The sequence below is a fragment of the Grammomys surdaster genome, unplaced genomic scaffold, assembly GCF_004785775.1.
Source record: "Grammomys surdaster isolate TR1022 unplaced genomic scaffold, NIH_TR_1.0 271, whole genome shotgun sequence".
NCBI classification, from domain to species: Eukaryota; Metazoa; Chordata; class Mammalia; order Rodentia; family Muridae; genus Grammomys; species Grammomys surdaster.
Genome location: NW_021604712.1, coordinates 3379648 through 3395343, shown reverse-complemented (window position 1 = coordinate 3395343; position 15696 = coordinate 3379648). Strand labels below are relative to the sequence as shown.

Below are 15696 nucleotides of genomic sequence, written 5' to 3'. Positions count from 1 at the left end.
CCAGTAGGACATAAGGGCTTTTTAAGCAGAATCAGATGCTGAGTAAGTTCTCAGATTAAACCAGTGCTTTAGACACTCAACAAAGCTCTTCTGCCTTGTAACATCCAAGCCAACAGGTAGAACATGAAAGAAGTAACACATCAACAAATAAGAAGCAGCAGCACTCTGCCAAGACTAGACAACAGCAGAACCATTAGTGCGTACCAGTGATGATATGCACGTCATCCTTGTGAGGAAGGCCCAGAAAGAGAGGATGCTGACCTTCCTTCACTCAGCCTCCTTGCATATCTCTGGCTCAACTTAGTTGAAGAGCTAAGTTTCTGCTGATAGACAATCTATGACAGAGTTCCACATACTGGAGGGTACAGCAGCATGCCCAGCAGCAGTCTTTATGTGTGTAGTTTCAATAGAATTCTATGGGCAGCTAACAAGCCCTTAGACTACATTATAAACAAAACATGTCCTCACAAAAAGAGCTTAACTGCTCATGATGTAATTTTATCAAGAAAAATGGAAGAGGGGCAAATGCACATATGTGTGTCTGCGTGCATGCATGCAAGCATGCGTGTGTGCGTGTGCATGTGCATATGTGTGTGCGTGTATCCATCATTCTGTTCTTTAAGGACATTACAATATAGTCCTGTATTTTAAAGAGCTGAAACTCTATAGTGAAAATTCCAATGATAGTATATAGTACCAGAAACGATTTTTTAAAACCATATTTCGTCAGCGTTGGGGCAGAAACTTTTGTCCTTTCAGTGTCTTGGTGTCTCTAAGATCAACCATATCTAAGCAGTATGCATATGGTATAAATTTTTGCAGATGGAGTTTCAAAGTAAAAGCAAAATGTGTCAAGTTCATTTCAATGCAGTACACTCAAGACAAGTGATACAGTTTGTGTATACAGTAGTCCTTCATTATACTTGGGATTTAGGTCCAAGACACCCCTGTAGACACCCAACTCCCACAGATACTCAGTTACTTTACATCCAGTGCCATCATCAGGGCTACAACATATACATATCTTCGAAAATATTTCTAAATTGCTGATAATATAAAATAAAATGAAAAGAGAATGGAGATAGCTGTGATATTATTTTATATGAGAAGTAAAGCCAAGAGAAATGTCTGTACTTGTTTGATGCAGATGCAGTTTTTAAGAGTATTTAGTTGTGGCTGGTTGAATCTGTGGTGTTCGAGTACATAGGCACAACAAGCTTACTCTACAGTGTTTGTGACTGAATCTGATCTTTTTCAGTGATGTATTGAAGTGCATATGCCTTTCATGCAAAGAGTAGAGCCTATCACAGTCTCCTAAGCCCAGGTATCCTTGTATATTAAGCTATGATAAATCAGATAGGAGAGGTACTGACTCTTGTCCAGGGGTCCTTGCTACCAAGGAACATTGCCACAGTTTCTTTCTAACAGCCTGGTGAAGGCTCTTCTCTGAGACGGTGCCCAGCAGAGAGGACTCAGCCAAGGCAGAGGCAGTGGAGAAGAGGCCCCCTGTCAAGGCTCCCTTCCTGTGCAGAAGTACTCTTTACCGGACAACCTGTTTCCCTTCATTTGTTTTAATCTTTCTTCAGATCAGGCCGGCAGCCCATTAATCATTTCTGTCATCCCCTTACTGAATCCAGGGCAACAGATCTGTTTTTCTAAAGTCTCAGAGCCAGAACTCAATTGAAATAAAAGGGGGGAAATCCTCTACTCCTCACGCGGCTGGCCAGAGCACTGGCTGGAAGCAGACACCAACTGTGTTCACTTTCCTCTGAGGGCCAGAATTGTACACAACAGTCCATGGAAAGTTTTGAAAGGGAATCTGGGGAGGAAGTGGATCTGGGGAGGTAGAAGAGGAGCCTAATATATGAAGCCACCAGCCGAGTAGGGTGTAAGACAAGGAGATGGCTAAATAAATGTCAGGACAATGACAGAGACATAGCTGTCCTAAAGTGATGTAAAATGAAAACAATCCAATCAAAATGGTACCCACTGTCAAAGAAAGTCTCTTATGGAGTTGACACATTGGTTCTATCAAAAATGTGAAAATAACTTTGAGGTCACAATGAAGTACTAATATCTTATATTCATATTTAAATACATTTATATATTCATATATAAATGCAAGATGTATGTATATGAGACAGTTATGTTTACATTTTATTTCTCTGTCAGTTTTATATAACATATGTTTATGTAATATACACATCATATAAATTAAGGTTGAGCACACAATGCAAGGCAAGAGAAAATATTGAGGATGTACTGTCAACATGAGACAGGAGAAATCTGACTTGGCATGGATCATGACTTATATAGTCTAGAATTACATTATAATCTTTTATGTAACTGTATAGAAGCTATATAGAAATTCACCATTAATATCAGGTACAAAAGACATAAAAGGAATCTGGAATCTTAATCTCCCCCATAGCTGATATTATCAATCTGTTTAAGAACCAGTCCCTTTACAAATGAGAGAGAATGAGCCAGAGATGTCAAGCAGTGGTGCCAATGAGGATGTTCTGCAAAGACTCATGGGCTCTCAGTGATAGACTCAGGAGCTGTTACAATCTCTTACGGTTCTTATTATGCTCATGAGAATAGGACAATGTTCAGCTAAAATTCATGTACCTCATATATACATGAGTGTTTCTCAGTTACGGTGTTGAGCACCATTTTAATTTGCGGTGACCTATGGTTACCTAAAGCTTGATGTGTACACATATTTTCAACATTGAATTTTTCAATGATTGGCTGAAAAGCTAAAGTAGAACCACTTGGTTGTAATTTAGTCATACTGTTTCCAGCTGCCATTTTGGAAAATGTTACTGGCCAGGCAAAGACTATATAAATACGCTTCAATAACCCCATAGAAACATATAGATACTGGCTCTTTTCAGCAAGAAATGATATATGATATATGGGTAGTTTTTGAATAATTTAGAGGAATTCTTATGGGTGACTTTTACTCAGAAACAGTTTAGAAGGGCTAATCTCATATATTATACTTTAGAGAGATGAATACATGCAAATAAACAGAAAGTAATGTGAACATTAAAAAACAATCTTACCACAAATGCTATTGTACTCCTTAGTGTGGACTCCCATTGGAAGCAGCTTTTGAAGAACTGTACCGTGTTCCATATTGCCATAGTGAGTCTTTTGACTCGATCTATATCTCTTGATAATATCTGGTTTTGTAAAAGATGGAAAACAGACAGATTAGATTTACATGATCTGGATATTCCCTTAGTTCAGCTGCTGTAGCTGTTTAAATTGCATTATGTACAGTACCAATTAAAAAAAAAATAAAGTCCTATTGTCACCCATAAGCGACAAGCACAACCAACCTGTGTTATGTCTCATTTTGTAACAGGGAAAAAAAAAAGCTTGTTTTAATAGTATTTAGTACAGAATTCACCTGTCCGACAAGAGCTGCAGCAACCTGGCATTTGGTATACGTGAATACTGTGGGCATGCACATACATTGGAGAGAACATACATATATCTGTGTGTACATGGTGTGTGTGGCAACCGGAGAGGGAGAGAGAGAGACAGAGACACACAGAGAGACAGAGACAAAGAGGAGTATAGAGACAGAGCAAGAAAGAATAAACTGGAGACAGAATCGGAATGAGTGTCGAGTTGTTATTTAGTATGGACACAAATGGAAAGAACACCAGTAGGACAGGCCTAGTATTATTGCTTTGTTAGTCCAAAAAGTGTAGTTTTAGAAATTGAATATTCAGACCCACCATTTCCCAACTCCACTGTCTTCAACATATATTTTAACCTTTCTCCCGAAGTAGGATTGGCATTGTCGTTATCCTTACAGGTGGTTATAAGAATTCATGTCTTTAGAGAACTGCCTATCTGTCTTACAGTAGGTGGTTTTAAATATTTGTTTCATAAGTAAAAATTTCAACTCTGTAACCTAGGGTAACCCGATGCTGTGCAGTACCAAAGGAGAGTCCTGACACACCCAGGGAATTTAGCCCTAGATCTCCCCTCTTTTCTCAGAGCCAAAGCCACCCCAGTGGTTACATTGTTTTGTAAAGGAAATGTTTTTTCTCCCACTGGGAGGCACAATATTTTGATTTGCTTGCAAAGCTGTCACCCTGCCTACCTCCACTTAGGTTTTAACTTTCAAGTAAACAGAGCAAAAGACAAAAACAATAATAATAATAAAAATAAAGACATAGACTCAGATTACACACAATGACTACTGCACTCAAATGACTATGGTACCACAACCAAAACATTTGAATACTTTCCTCCAAAAGAAGGCTAACTCCCTTCCCCTAGCAAGGTGCCCAGAAGTTCATGGGAAACAAGAGAAGATGGCTTTATATTTAACTACTTTGCATCGTGCACAGCTGCTCACCCCAGAGGAAGCTGTGGAAGTAATAAACACTTTTAAAGGGGGGACACTTTGTTCTTTGTTACACAACCAGAGAGGAACAATGGGTACTGGCTGAAATCCTGGCCTGTATCTAAAGAGGACAGGGAGGGGCTCAGAAGAAAGAAATGCAGAGGTCATGGGTTTTTTTGGTTTATTGTCTCCCCCCCCCCCAGCTTTAATATGATGATCCTCCCCATATTTCTGGATCTTTGCTTTTTGTTAAATTGATAAGAGAATTCCAGACAATGAGCAGAAAAAGACAGCTAATTACATATGTAGTAAGAAGGAAACACACCCTAAATTTAAATGCAGGGAGTAAACTCAGCCCTAGGGGAATCTGAGGCTAGAAGCTTCCTCAGATCCCTGGGGAATTCCTTCATCCAGTGAACAAGCAGAGAGCACTTGTGCTCAGCTGTGAAGGGGAGAAAAAAAAATGCCACCAGTGAAAAGGACAAAGACATTGAGGGTGTGATTTTAAAGAACAGTTCAGCATACTGCAGAGCTCACACTCCCTCCTTCCTCCCAAGACTGGGGTTTAAGCCACTCCCACTTGTCATTGACCTGGCCCATTTTGCAAAAACAAGGGAAAGAAGTGAAAAGATGAGCAGTCCAGAGGAGAAAGGAGTGGGAGAGGAGAGGACAAGTGAAAAAGAAGCCAGCCATGACTAAGAAGTACTTAGATGCTGGCTGCTGAAAGTACTCAAAGGCCAGTTGGTGGACACTACCTACCTTTTTGGACAGTTTGCGGTTGTCTTCCACAAAGCGTTTTTCTCTTGGACTGAAGGTTCTGATACTTGCTTTGACCTGGAAAAAACATGACTGTTACAAGGGCAGCATTCACAGACTTCATTCTCTCTCTGAGTCGCTGAGAGGAGATCACAGAAAATGAGACCTTATAACGCACAGGTCATAGCCATGGACCAGAAAGTGGTGGGCCCACTCACTCTTGGGCAGTTTTCTGAGTCTCAGGGCCATACAGTCCCTGGCAAGCCAGGTTGGATCATGGATAGACTTGTCACCACTTGGCTAAATCCACTGAAGTATTTCAAACCAGGACCAACACTGAGCTTCCTACATTTTCATGCTAATCTAAATGATGAAAATTTCTCCTCTCATTTTTGAACTAATGTTTCAGCAATTGTACCTCCAAGAGGAAGGGCAGTTCTCAGTCCATAAAAACATTTTCACAGACAATCCCATTACCTCCAGTGACCTGAGAAAGCATGCAAATGGGCTGTGATAGCTCCTTTACAAGGAGAAAACTAAGCCCCAGGGGAATTTACTGACTTGTTCAAACCAGCAGAGTGAGGAAACCTTCAAAAAAAATGAACCAAAAATGTACTCCCACTATGTCCCTGTCGATTTTCCACCTGAGACCACATTCATGTCTAGGATGAATAGCATAATCTCCATATAATCTATACACAAGTGCTTCCCAGAGGAAAGCAGTAGATTAGAAGAGGTCACCTCTCCTCCAAACTGTACAGATGTCCATTTGAGCAGAACAGGAAGAAACTGGGAAGAATACACTCATATTGATGACTCTACCCAAATTTCAGCATTACTGAGAATTTGAGAATATAGACATATAGGTATGAAAGCTATGATATGCATTGCTTTAGAGACTGCATAGCTTACTATCATAGAATAAACAAATATACTATATATTATATGCAGATTGCATGTGACATAAAATTTAGGTTTCTACTTTTTCCTTTGTTTTTAATTATTCTCTTTTTTCCTTTGTTTTTAATTATTCCCTTGACATTTAGACTATTGAGAATTTAAGCTTCATCAATCCTGCTGGCTCAACTGTTTGAAACCTGGAACATTCAACATGGATTTTATGACTGAGGTTTAAACACAACCCCACCCATTCTCAAGCTTCAATTCTGAAATCTTTGACATTAATCTGAGTCTGAACAGGCTGAGTACCATGTGTTTTAAGTATTGAAAACCGGGGAGGCACATCCTGAGGGCACTTACCGGATTATATATGAGGTCCAACTCTAAGTAAATAAGCCCTTTAAAAGCTTGCTCTAAATCTTTATTCTTCAACACGTAACAATTTGGTTGTCCATCTCTAATCTGTTAGGAATAAAAGGCAAAGTATATATTGGTGCTATGTTCTGTGTATTTTAAATGGCAAAACGAAAGCTAACTTTGACAAAGTTGGAAAGGTATTTAATATTTTTTTTGCCTCTGAAAAAATGTATTTTACAACTCATTTTGTATCTACTAACATGACGTGGTGATTTATTTACAGTTTTTACACTGGTCTAATTTTTTACCACTATATGATTACATGTGAAGTAAATATTAGGCAGGTACTAACTGCAAGATTAATCAACTTTTAATTGAGAGTGACATTATAATTGATTGTAAGACAAAGTTAACAACCATCAGCTTAAAATGGTATGTTGACGCAAACCTAGTGGTACAGATTATGACTTAATAACAGGAAACCTCTTCCTTTCCAATTCTGGAGACTATATTTTTCCATGTACTCAAATATGATGAACTTTCTCCAAAATTTCTAGCCAATAATCCTAAAAATTGTCAAGTCATGAGGAAAATAAGGACAGAGTGGAAAACTGTTATGAATCAGAAACGACTAGGGTTCTAGGATAGTTAAATGTATGTAGTACCATGAACTAGTTCCTGGAGGAGAAAAATGATATTAATAAAGAACCAGATAAAATGCAAATGAGGACCCAAATTTACTTATTCATAACATAGTACTGTTGGTGATGTTCTTCTGCTGGCAAATGCAACATGTAACGTAAGATGCTAACATGGGAAAAAAAATAAGAGAATTCTGTTTTCTCCACAGTTTTACTTTAATTATAAACTCATTCCCAAAGAAAATTAAAGAATCATAAGGAAATGACTAAAGGAACTTATTTTTATTATGAAGCTATCAGTGGTTTCTGGGCCTGAAACAATTCAAATTAATTAAATCAAAGCTTAACTGAAGTTAAGGTCAAGGTCCAAAATCATTCAACGTGCCTATACAACTTTGACAGCATCAAGTCCCTCTGACCTCCGTCCTGTATGTCACAGTATTTCCACGTACTGTGCTAGCTGCCTGCAGTTCCCAGGATGTTTGATATCTAAGCAAACTCTTCCCATGGCAGTCCAGAAAGCCCTTGGCTCAATTGAAAGCGTGATAACTAAAGAATTGCCTGTTCTGTCTTTAGATTGAGGGCAGCCATGCTTTTTTGTACAGAGCCATAATTGTGGATATGCTGATGAAACCTGTGGTATTTAGAAAACATACTTTACTCTAAAAGGGCCTCAGCACAACCTGAGCTTATCAAACATTCTGTTTGTGACTGTAATGCTTAATAATTCAAATAACTTGGGAAATTGGAAGGCCAGGAATCTGAGCCATATTTTAAATGACTATTGCTGTCACCACAATCATTCACACAAGTGTTCTTATAAACACTGGTGGAAATGCATTGAGTAAGTCATGGTGGGGAAACAGCAATTCCACTTTACAAGGGAGAGGTCATCTTCCTTCCCAAAGCACCCCACCTCTCCAATTGAATAGCTTTCATACGGAAAGATGGCTTTCCTGGTCAGCGGCTGAGAGGAAGGGGGTGCCCCATAAAGTCCCGGCTTCCTTCCTCAACGGTGTCCAAACAGGATTCTCGCCTTCCGCTCTGGCACAGAGTCTCACTTAATAAATTGTGGGTGTTAAAGTTGAAAGACATAAATACAAAAACAGCATGTCAATTTGCCAAGCTGAAGTACTTCCAACTTCGATTTGTTTCTGTCCTCAGTTCTTGTAACGTTATCTTAAAATTTCCATGATTTCTTAAGGGCGAGGGAAGGTCAATAAAAGAACAAGAAGTGTCCATATAAAAATATTTCGTAGAAGGAGGTTTTTTTTTTTAATTTGGTAAATGACCATTTCCTGTTACTCAATGTCCCTACCATTGTGTCAGCAAAATTCAGAGTCCATGTAGGAACATTAAAGATATCATCAAAAACAGAGATACAATGTAACATTTACTACTGTAATAGAAAATTAAGTTAGAACACACAAATGATAAATGGTTGAAAATTATTAAACCAAATACCTCTATCCCTCCTGAACATATATAAATATCATCATCCTTTTCCTGGATTAGGAATTAAATAGGAATTTGGCATACATCCAACTCTTTTTGGTTTGCTTGTTTGTTTTGTTTTGTTTTTCACTGAAGCTTTATATTCATAAAAAACAGACTTAAAAAAGTATTTAAATTTTGAAATCCAACAAGCAGCTGACCAAGGCAGACACAGATACTTACACCCAACCAACAGACTGAAGTTGGAGACCCCTGTGGTTGAATTAGGGAAAAGATGGAAGAAGTTGTGGAGGAGGGCAACTCCAAAGGAAGACCAGCTGTCTGAACTAACCTGGACCTCTGGGATCTCTCAGACACTGAACCACTAACCAGGCAACATACACTAGTTAGTTCAAGGTCCCTGACCCATATACAGCAGAGGACTGCCTGGTCTTACCTCAGGGAGAGAAGATGCACCTAACCCTTGAGAGACTTGAGGCCAAAGGGAATGGGAAGGCCTGTTGGTATAGGGTGGGGTGGGGTTGAGGAGGACATCCTGTTGGAGACTGTGGGACAAGTAATGGGATGAGGAACTCTAGGAGGGTGGACCAGGAGGGGGATGATGACCGAACTATAAAAAATAATTAAAGATAATGAAAAAATAATGTTAAAACTATGTGAAGTCTATAAGCTTATTTTTTAAGCTACTGATGTAATTTTGTGACATTATTTTACATATGCCCCCTTTTAAGGCTATACAATATTCAAAATGAAAATAAACTATATGATGCTTTTACACATGTGCCATCACTGTAAATATTGAGACTAAACTAGAAGAGAATGTTCTGGAAAATATTTTCCAGTTATATTATGTAACAGAACTGTCAACGCTCGAATAGAGGATGCAAAGTTGATCTTAAACGCTAGGTGCATCTACCCAACTCCCACGTGATAGCATTACACAAACACTAAACAGGCACATTGCACATCTAAGGCCAATATTCAGGATTTATATAGTACGAATTCTGAAGATTTCAATACTAAAATTTATCAATTTTATACAATTGGAAAATTAAAATACAGCCAAAAGAATATTTAGAGGTGAGAATCTGTGTGAATTCTTGTCTCTAGTATTAAGACAGCTGAAGCCTAAGCTAAAGGTTAAAACTACTGTCAGCTCATCCAGAAGAAACAATCGCTTTAAATTCACAACAAAACGAAATGGGTCTTCATGTTGATTTGGAGAGGCTTCCGTGCTTACATTTACTAAGATTGCATTTCTACCAAACTAAAATTCTCGGATAAAACAATGCCAGCTAATATACTGAACTTCAGTTCAGTAAGATAAAAATCTTGAAACAGATTTATTATATAATCTTTATATTCAACTTTGCAGATAAGATGGAAAATATTAGACCATACTTCAAGGCATCTTCATAGGGCAATATAAAAGATATGTAATTTAATTAGGAATATACATTCTATAATTGGGACTAATACTTCTGGAATTATTAGGAACAAATTTCTACACAGTTTAGAATAGTACCTTTCTTTATTAGAACCAAACGAATTATTTCTACCTACCTTAGATAATTTTCCATTCTATGTGAGATATAAATCATCCATCTGGAGCATGGTAAAAGGTAACTCTTTGGTAATTATCCAAAGATTTTAAAAGCACCAGGAAGTCTGTTACTAAGTAATAATTTGAGATTTGGGATCAAAGAAAAAATTACTATGAAAATGTATAAGGCCAGCCTATAACTACCCATGAAGGGACAGAGAGCTTTACCCCCACCCCTTTCACCTCTGAACTGTGGCTCTGCACAGATTGGGAAGAGAGGAAGTCACTTCCTTTAGTTGTGTACCCTCTGCTGAGCCCACAGGGCCCCAAGGAACCACTCCAAAGACAATCACACAGATGGCGCTGGGTAATCTTGGTGCCACAGTCACATGGGCAGACATGAATGTGAAAGACAGATTTGTGCAGAGGAAGGAAGGAAGGATAAAAATGTGGCAGGGAGATAAGAGCAGGAAGTGTTCAAAAGTGTTCAATATATATATATATGTGTGTGTGTGTGTGTGTGTGTGTGTGTGTGTGTGTGTGTGTGAAACTGCAAACGAATTAACTTACAAATTATCACTTTAATAAATATCTTAATATATACCATAATAATTCTTAAACTAACATTTTTATACATAAAAGATTACTACCTCTGCTTATTCTTAAGCACAGTAAATATGACAAACTTTTTAATGGTTGATAGACTATGCATGATTTTTCAAGCCATAACCTGAATGTACTGCAGCTAGGAGGACAAAGAAAAAAAAATTTCCCAACTGTATTTTTCTCCAAACAACAATTATCTTTGTTGTGATTCACCATACAACTCTTTGATGTGATGTATTACCGAAGTTAATCAGGGTCAATATGAAGGAGAGCTTAATGAAGAAAGATACATTTAACATCAAAATCCTGTGTAAAAAAATTGTATTGATTCTATCACTATTTGACCTTCTAACTAGAAAAGGCAGAAATGTTCATCCAAATGTGGATGTAAGGCTAGCTTCCTGTATCAAATACTGTTCTCCATTCCATGTGACCAAAAAAAAAAAAAAAAAAAAAAAAGACTGACTATATCATGGTACAGCAGCTGAGCCCAGCCAAAGCACATGCTAAATGGCTCCCCAATAAATATGACAAGGGGAAACACATGGCTTGGCAAGAGGACAATTAATACACATTATCTGATAGCACTTCATATTCTTCATGCAGCTTGGGCTCAGGAGTGGGTCCAGTGACATGAGTTACAGATAGCAGGAGGGATTAGTATGTCCAGGAGGTTAAGCTTAGCCCAGCAGAGAAAACAGCTACTCGGGAACTAAAGGATCCCAGAACCCCTTCTTTGGCCCTCACACCACATCTTACTTCTCCTCCAAGGCAGCTATTCTCGTGCCAGAAGGCAAACCCAGATCTGAACTTGAGAAAGAACACAAAGCCTGGGACACTTAGGGCTTCTCAGCCACTCTTCCTAAAATATGAGCTATTTCCACACAAGCCATACAAATGATTCTACATGGCATGGGATAAATTATAAAAAATAACATTCATAAGAAAAATACAGAATTAATATCTTTGGACAAATGCATCTATAATTTGTAATCTAAATAATTATTTTTGTCCCTTATAAAAATAAAGTATCCCATATATGTTCATAACTTTCTAATCAGAATACCTATTCTGAGCTTTATCTTGGATTTTACACTTACACTATCAAATATAATTTTATGTTTGGATAATTTTGGTGTGTTGTAGTTTTTATTTATAATTTCTTTAAAAAAAACTTTTACTTAAAAAATTGAAATAGGATAGGCAACGTCTGAAGTAGACCTTTGAGGTTGATAAACTGAGTTCGTATTTTAGCTAGACTTCAAGGTTAGATTGGATAGGGTTGTTTAAAATACTTAGCTCCTCTGTTCTTCTTTCTTAATTCTTAAATTGTAAATAATAATGCTATGTAATCTAAAAAGTGAAATACATGAACAACAGTCAGTCACAGTGGGGAGTCCAAAGGAATTGTTAAATAGATGGCATATGTTTAATATCATTTCTGTTTTAAATTTAATCCATATGCACAGAAATTATACTTATATACATATATACAAAGATATGTGTATGAATATATTGGTAACACCAGGGCCTCAGACAGCCTGGGCAAGTATGCTCTCACTGAGTTATATGTCAACCCCCACCCCACCCCACCCTCGCCCAGCTATTTTTTTTTTTACATTTTGAACCAGGGTCTTACTACATTGCTTAGCTTGGCATTGAGCTCATCCTGCAGCCAGCCCATGGAGGGTTTGATTTTGCCATTCTCCTGTCTCAGCCTAGTTTGCAGTATACTGTTTTTGAGTAGATTTGATGGATTGTGTTATGGTTCTTTAAATTCGCCACAGTCTTAAGCAACTGTAGGCTGTGTTGAGTTTTGCTGATAGATTGCGGCTTGTACCATTCATTCATTTCTGACTACAGTCCCTTGACAGAATTGCTGAGTCATGGGTGGTGGGGTAGATAATTTTAGGATTTAAACAAGCCTTAGCAGGTTGGTTTCCTGAAATCCTTTCGTGATTTACATTCCCAGATTTAACAGTGAAGAGGTTTGTCTTTTCCCCTGTAGTTTCCAGCTCAGGGCATTTTAGCTTAGAGAAATAAGCTGGTGTCTGGTACATATGTACTCTTCTAAACAACCAATGAGCCTATCTTGTGAAATCAGACAGACTCGGTTCCAATTTCTAACATTTTGTGTCTGTTTGGCTGTACATAATTACTTCATCTCTGTGAGTCCAGGGTACTTCTTTAAAATAGATACCCAGACTATAAATGTACAAGATGCATGTATGTGGCATTCTAAACCATTTTAATTCAAATAACTCTTCCCAACAGCATTTTAAACCATCCTCTTTTTTTTCCACTTGATGAAGAGAACCCTTAGCCAGGTTTGGTAACCCTGTTGCTTAAATTAATTGGAGCATTTATACTGTAACACAAGGTACAGGAAGATGATGACCTGACCGGTCACAGTGTGCAAGGGCTAATTGCTTCATATTTGCTAGTTCACATATCCTTTCAATATACATGTAAGAATTATCTTCATGTCAGCAATAAGTAATCGAAGACCAAGAATTCAAGTCACTTGTAAAATGTGAACCAAGTTACATGAAATGCCAGTGGGTCTTTGATTTATCAGCTTGTTCTACATTCTTAACCTCCAAGACCATAACTAGATAAGGCATTTTTGTGCTGAGCGTTTCTGTTTTGGGTTAACTTTTCTGCCTGGCTGACTTGCCTTAGACTCAGTAATTAAAGACAATGCAGGCTGGCCACAAATGTGTTCACAGGCTATCATTCTGGTGTTTTGTTTTGCTTTGGTTTTGGTTTGTTTTTTTATCCACTCCATCTTATGTCTTTCAATTTACCATAGCAATTGGTGTCTAGGCTACATAGGCTGACATCTGAGGATCTTAGGAATTTTGTCTCTTACTACTCGTTTTCCATTTGTTCACTGAGGTCTAATTCCCTTCCCCACAGTCATGCCTTTTGGTTTTTAGACTCATGGAGTTTAATAAGCATCACATGTTTGACCATAGGATTGGAATTATTCACTGAAGCATGGTAGGCGTGTCAGTGGATACACAGCTGAACACAATTAATACCCTTCTCAGAATCCATTGATATCCCATAGTTAAACAAGAAGGGGTAGGAATACATGGGCCCCTCCCAGATCCCTAATTAACTATTTACAGAATCTTCTCTGGTGCCGTTTGCAGACCACTGCAGCTGCTGTGAGATTATGGCTACATTGTCTATGTTTTTTCTAAGACAGCATTTACTGTCCATCTCCCCACCTTCAGGCTGTTACATTCTTTTTGCTCCCCTTACTATAATATTCATTCAGCTTTAATGGTACAAATGCCTTATATAGGTCTATACACAGAGACACCTTAGTCTTAGAACATCATCTCTATATTCAAAGAAGCTTCTCTTATTAAAGTTGGGAATACCATTTTCTCTTGGCCTAAAATGGGATTGTGAATCATGAAATGAGCCTTAGTTACCATTGGAGTATAGTTGGTTACCTCCATAACAGTCACGTCCCTACTGCACCAGTGGGTACATCTTGCTTGACAGATTAGTATTACAGTCCATGAGGTTCACAGCTGTATAACATCATAGTCCTCACCAGGCTGCATGTTGCAGGAAAATGAAATCTTGGGAGCAGGTAGAAAGCTTCCAGCTCAGTTCCTACTTAATATATCTTGTGAGTAAAGTATGTGGGATCTTCAGTAATAAAGTCTTATCAAACAGTTCTGATGGTAATTGAGAGGAATTGAAAAGAGCTTGCATTCTTTCAAGTGTCTGATGTTGAATTTATCTTGATATTATTGTTGTGTTTAGTGGAATGAGCTTACCCTAACGCTCTAAGCAGCTGATTTTAAGGCTCTTACTACATCTTTTATCCTTTACACAGTGATGCCATGCTTCACATTATTTAATGTTAAATGATCTTTAATTAGTCTTCCATCGTTAAGTAGATTTCTAGAATATCTTCGCATAGACTTATACATAAATTTCTATTTGTTTTATGTTACAGTCTTTGGTGATTTTTTAAGTTTTTATTTTTCTAATGAATACAGTTATTGATATTGCTTTCTTAATATATATCTCACCGATGGCTTATATTCTGTTACTTATCAACTATTTATGTTTACAGATATCTGGAATTATGAGATAACTCCCTTTTAAAAATATGATTTCTTAGTTATGATATAGATAATGCTTTTTCCATATAATTTTATATTGCCTGCATCCTAACATCATACTGCCTTGTTCAAGAGTGCACCGGGCCATGAAGCCATGGACTGAAAACTCTGAACCAGCAGCCAAAATAAGTATTTCTTCCTTTCTTTGTCTATGGCATATATTTTGGTCATAGTGCCAAATAAACAACTAATACGATTGATAAATGATTGGACTACTATGTCCATAATCAAGAGTGGAAGTAGACTGTTTCCAAGTATTCCTTTTGCATCTAGCGATACTGCTGGAAAATATTTCACTTTTAATACATCATTGCTACCAATCACACAGTACCTTCCCTAATGTGATGAGGAGCCCTTCTCATACACAAGAAACGCACATTTTTCTGTTCCTTAAATCTTTCTTTTTGCTACAACTTATTGTAATTAAAATAAATAATGTAATACATTTATCAGTTTTCATGATCATAATGTGTTTAAATAGTAACAGAAGTGCTCATCTCCTTGAGATTTGGGAAACATGATTAACACTATTATTTTCCTGATGGCCGGAGAAGAGAATGCATAAAGAAAAGGTTAGAATCATTTGAAAAGTTTTCTAAATTTTCCATAACTGATAATTTTCACTAAGTGGCATATTCAATATCTGATATCCAAATCCCTCTATACTTTTAAAGATAATTTTCTTTGGTCTGCTTTACACATTCTTTTGTTCAACTGTGGGACTGCCTTACAGTTCCTTTGGGGAGAGTAAACATCTGTGTAGCACATGGGTCATCTTGCATCTCCTTCTACAGCTCTGCCTGCTCTCTTGGTCCCTCACTGAGAACTGGGGCTGGAATTCATAACTGCTTCTTGTTTATTGTGTCTCATTCTACCTACAATTTTTCTTTAACTCTTTTGTCAATTTCACTATTA

General features: G+C 37.6%; 1 protein-coding gene across 3 annotated transcripts in view; it reads right to left on the bottom strand.

The window, feature by feature from the left end:
* Positions 1 to 15696, bottom strand: part of Mctp2 (multiple C2 and transmembrane domain containing 2) — a 225234-nt gene that overhangs the window by 76502 nt on the left and 133036 nt on the right. For all 3 annotated transcript variants that reach the window (XM_028776708.1, XM_028776709.1, XM_028776710.1), the window contains 3 exons: positions 6389 to 6490; positions 5132 to 5206; positions 3072 to 3191 (listed from right to left, as the gene is read on the bottom strand). In XM_028776708.1, coding sequence (XP_028632541.1) covers positions 3072 to 3191; positions 5132 to 5206; positions 6389 to 6490 — 297 coding nt within the window. The remainder of the gene's footprint in view (positions 1 to 3071; positions 3192 to 5131; positions 5207 to 6388; positions 6491 to 15696) is intronic.